The sequence below is a fragment of the Otolemur garnettii genome, unplaced genomic scaffold (assembly GCF_000181295.1).
Source record: "Otolemur garnettii isolate 467f Iridium unplaced genomic scaffold, OtoGar3 scaffold00018, whole genome shotgun sequence".
Taxonomy (NCBI): Eukaryota; Metazoa; Chordata; class Mammalia; order Primates; family Galagidae; genus Otolemur; species Otolemur garnettii.
Window position 1 is genome coordinate 1,211,209 of NW_003852413.1, and position 4,081 is coordinate 1,215,289.

The window sequence follows — 4,081 nt, forward strand, 5'->3', positions numbered from 1 at the left end:
GGCCGGGCCTGGGCGGCCGCGCCCTCCCCAAAGACCAAAACTCCGGGCGGGGCCGCCGGGGGTTGAGCGCGGACCCCCAGTACCCTAGGCTGCTCAGGACTCGGAATGCGGGCTCTGGGGAAGTGTCAGCTACGTCCCGGTTCGGCCACGCTCGGGGGCGTCAGAGCTAGAGCGCTACGAGGAAGCGGAGGGGTCTGGGCAGGTTATGCGTGAGGGTCTGGGATGTGGGCAGGTCCCTCCTGCGGTGAGCTGCGCCTGCCCCACCTCCCACGCTGCCTGGAAATACCCGGGTGGGACTAAGCCCCAGTGGTACCTCGCGCTGAGGTCCTGCGGTCTCAGTGTTGCCCCAGGTACTTTGTAGCCTTGGTCTGCAAAGAGGGTCCTGAGAGTACTGACCGCAGGCAGCATACCCGAGTTCTAGATCACTGACCCTCACAGTTGGAGACAGCCTACAAATGCTTAGGATCCCTGTGTCTCTTTGGAGCCGGGGTGGGATTCTGGCTGGACCCTGAAATCTGAGTGCTAGGAGCAGTTTGAGTTAGAACCGACCTGTGTACTGGGAACATTCCTTGTCAGGGTCCCCCAGCTCTGGTACCCAGTAGGGGAACCCCTTGGGGCAAGGGGACTTGAGTCTAAAACTCTAGGCATGATTTAGTGTGGGCCCTGCCGCTTGGGTCTGGGGTCTGCACATCCATCTGAGGGGGCTGCAGCCACCTGCTTGTGAGAGGAGGTGTTCCAGTATCCCTGGGGACATGCTGCAGTTGCTTTGTAGTCTAGGTTGCCACACATGGGCTGGGGCCCTCAGACTGTACCAAGGGCACCCCTGATGCAGGTGGGGAGTCAGTCAAGTGTAGGCTCCTGAGTCACGGAAACCTGTCCTCTGGGCTCTTTGTGAAGCTCTCCTGAGCTGACACCTCTTCACCTCCCTTTGGGGCCCTGGCTTCAAGGGCTGTGTGCCACCTAGTGAGGTTCTGCCAGCACAACCTGCTGCACCCACAGGTGTCACAGACCCAGGCTACAGGTGAGCATGGCCGAGCAGGAGCCCACAGCTGAGCAGCTAGCACAGATTGCAGCTGAGAATGAGGAGGATGAACACTCGGTCAACTATAAGCCTCCAGCCCAGAAGAGCATCCAGGAGATCCAGGAGCTGGACAAGGATGACGAGAGCCTGCGCAAGTACAAGGAGGCCTTGCTGGGCCGTGTAGCCGTCACTGCAGGTGAGGTTCTGTGCCCCACTCACCCTCAGGGCTTTTGCTGTCCCCTCTCCCACTGGAAGAGGGAAGAGCAAGGGGTGGGCTCTCACTTGCTGTCACTTCCCAGACCCCAACGTCCCCAATGTCATTGTGACTCGCCTGACCTTGGTGTGCTGCTCAGCCCCAGGCCCCCTGGAGCTGGACCTGACAGGTGAGTGGAGGGAGGCCCTGGGTGGGGCTCAACATCTTGTTGCTTCCTCTAAAAATAATTTCCTGGGGCACTGAGGCCCTCTGGTGGGCAGCACAGGAGGTGCAGCCAAGTGGGGGGCGGCAGCAGGTGCAGCAGGGCCCACTGAGTCCTGCCCACACAGGTGACCTGGAGTGCTTCAAGAAGCAGTCCTTTGTGCTGAAGGAGGGTGTGGAGTACCAGATAAAAATCTCATTCCAGGTAGGTGGCAGCTTTTGGAGGCATGGGGGGCGGGTGTGGTTTGGGGACTGACAGATACTGACTCTAGTTGGGCCCCTGCAGGTGAACAGAGAGATCGTGTCCGGCATGAAGTATATCCAGCACACGTACAGGAAAGGCGTGAAGAGTGAGTGAGGCCCCAGAGGTGGGGTGGGGGCAGCCTAGGTGTGTGTTCTGGGGACACACAAGCAGCACTGGTGACCGCCCCCTTCCCTGTGGCTGGCAGTCGACAAAACTGACTACATGGTGGGGAGCTACGGGCCTCGTGCGGAAGAGTACGAGTTCCTAACGCCAGTTGAGGAGGCACCCAAGGGCATGCTGGCTCGAGGAAGCTACAACATCAAGTCCCGCTTCACAGACGACGACAAGACTGACCACCTATCCTGGGAGTGGAATCTTACCATCAAAAAGGAGTGGAAGGACTGAGCCCCTGCCTGGGAGGCGGGCAGGGCGGACGGACGTGCCCCATCCCTTCCCAGCCCCTCCCCACCCCATACCAAAGTGCTGACAGGGCCTTTCCCCCGGCCGTCATTTCCACCCTGGTCTGTCTCCTGGCCTGGCCTGGCGGAGCTCCTCCGACCGGTTCCCCCTCAGCCCTTCAGCCCACAGGCCCCCAACCTCCTCGGTGGTCTAGTGTCTTGTTGCTGCTTTTGCCTGTGCTGGGGGAAGAGAGGCTCCAGGTCCAGCCTCTGCTGCCCTCTCTGTGTCCCTCCAGGTCCCCTCTACTTGTCTAGCCTGAGATCCTGGCTCTCAGAGGGAGCAGAACATCATGCAGGGTCTCACGGGCATGTAGATCCTCCTATCTGGGGTGGAACAGGGTGCACAGTGCAGGGCCTCCTGGGCCAACCCCAAGCTCCCAACCAGCTCCTCCATCGTCAGTCCCGTCTAACCATGATGCCTTAACACGTGGAATGTGCTGTAGGGCTGCACTAACCTCTAAGCCCTGTGTCTGCATGAGCATGTGGTCTCCCTGTCCTTGCCTTGTTTGTGATCCTGGTGGCCTGGGGAGTACTAGGTGTGTTGCTGTTACTTCCCAGCCTCTCCCCCTCCCCCAGCCAGGGCTGCTGGGACGGCTCCAGCCACTTAAAAAAGGCCAAATTGCCAAAACTCAAGTAGCCTCCATTCCCACCTGGGAGGCTGAGTGTCCTTATGCCTCTGCCTTCTCTGTGCCAGTGGGCTGCTCAGAGCCCTTCCTCCACAGAGAGCCCAGACAAAGCCCATGGCCCAGCCTTATCATCACACCTGGGCCCTGTCAGCCTGGAATTGTTGTGTGCCTGGCCTGTCAGTATTTATTGCCTCCAAACGTGCCGTCCTCTGGCCCAGCTGGCTTGCCACCTGTGCCCCCAGGCTCTCAGTGCTACCACCCCTGGGCAGGCCCTCCCTGGACCCAGCCAGGACAACCGGGACCAAGCACACACAGTTGGGAGCCATCTCCTGTGCCTCCCCACCCTGCCCCGGTCTTTGTGCAGCCTCTGCCAGGCCCAGGCATCCACAGGCAGCGGTGCCTGTCCCTGCTTCTCCTTTTCTGACCGGGAAATAAATGCCCCTGAAGGAGCCAGGGGTGATTGTGCTGCTTGGCGTCGCAGGGTCTGGGCAGGGTTGGGTGGTACAGGCAGGGCGTGATTCCTCCTCTGCTGCTTCTCAGGCAGAGAGATGGGGACCCTGCTGGAGGGCAAGGCAGGACAGAACAGAGGGCCCTGGGGTCGGGGTCCAAATGCCCTGGCTAGATGGAGGGGCCTGCACCTCCCACCCCTGGGGTATGGTCACTGCTGAGTCACTGTAGCTTTTTTTGAGATAGTCTCACTTTGTCACCCTGAGCAGAGGCCTGTGGTGTCAGCTCACAGCAACCTCTGTCTCTGGGGTCAAGTGATCCTCTTGCCTCAGCTTCCGGAATAGCAAGGACTAGAGGAGCCTGCCACAACACCTGGCTGTTTTAGAGATAGGATCTCACTCTGGTTCAGGCTGGTATCAAACTTCTGAGCTCGAGGGATCCACCCACCTCCGGCCTCCCAGAGTATGGGACTACAAATATAAGTCACTGTGCCTTGGCTTGGCGTCGGTGGCTCAAGCGGCTAAGGTGCCAGCCACATACACCTGAGCTGGTAGGTTTCAAACCCAGCCCGGGCCTGCCAAACAATGACAGCTGCAATCAAATAGCCAGGCGTTGTGGCGGATGCCTGTAGTCCCAACTACTTAGGAGGCGGAGGCAAGAAAATCACTTGAGCCCAGGAGTTGGCAGTTGCTGTGAGCTGTGATGCCACCACACTGCCCAGGGCGACAGTCAGTGTGCCTGGCTTCGCTGTAGCTGTTGATGAGGAAGGACTGGAGGGGCAGACCCTGTGGCTCAATGGGAAGGGTGTCGGCCCCATATACTTGAGGGTGATGGGTTCAAACCTGGCCCTGGTCGAACTGCAACAAAAAA

The 4,081-nt window shown here is 59.7% G+C and overlaps 1 protein-coding gene across 1 annotated transcript in view; it reads left to right on the plus strand.

Annotated features, from left to right (window-relative positions):
- Positions 1 to 3,217, plus strand: part of ARHGDIA (Rho GDP dissociation inhibitor alpha) — a 3,604-nt gene extending 387 nt beyond the window's left edge. The window contains exons 2-6 of the mRNA XM_003786056.2: positions 1,000 to 1,217; positions 1,321 to 1,404; positions 1,565 to 1,641; positions 1,723 to 1,786; positions 1,886 to 3,217. Coding sequence (XP_003786104.1) covers positions 1,028 to 1,217; positions 1,321 to 1,404; positions 1,565 to 1,641; positions 1,723 to 1,786; positions 1,886 to 2,085 — 615 coding nt within the window. The 5' untranslated portion in view covers positions 1,000 to 1,027 and the 3' untranslated portion in view covers positions 2,086 to 3,217. The remainder of the gene's footprint in view (positions 1 to 999; positions 1,218 to 1,320; positions 1,405 to 1,564; positions 1,642 to 1,722; positions 1,787 to 1,885) is intronic.
- The last annotated feature ends 864 nt before the right edge of the window (positions 3,218 to 4,081 follow it).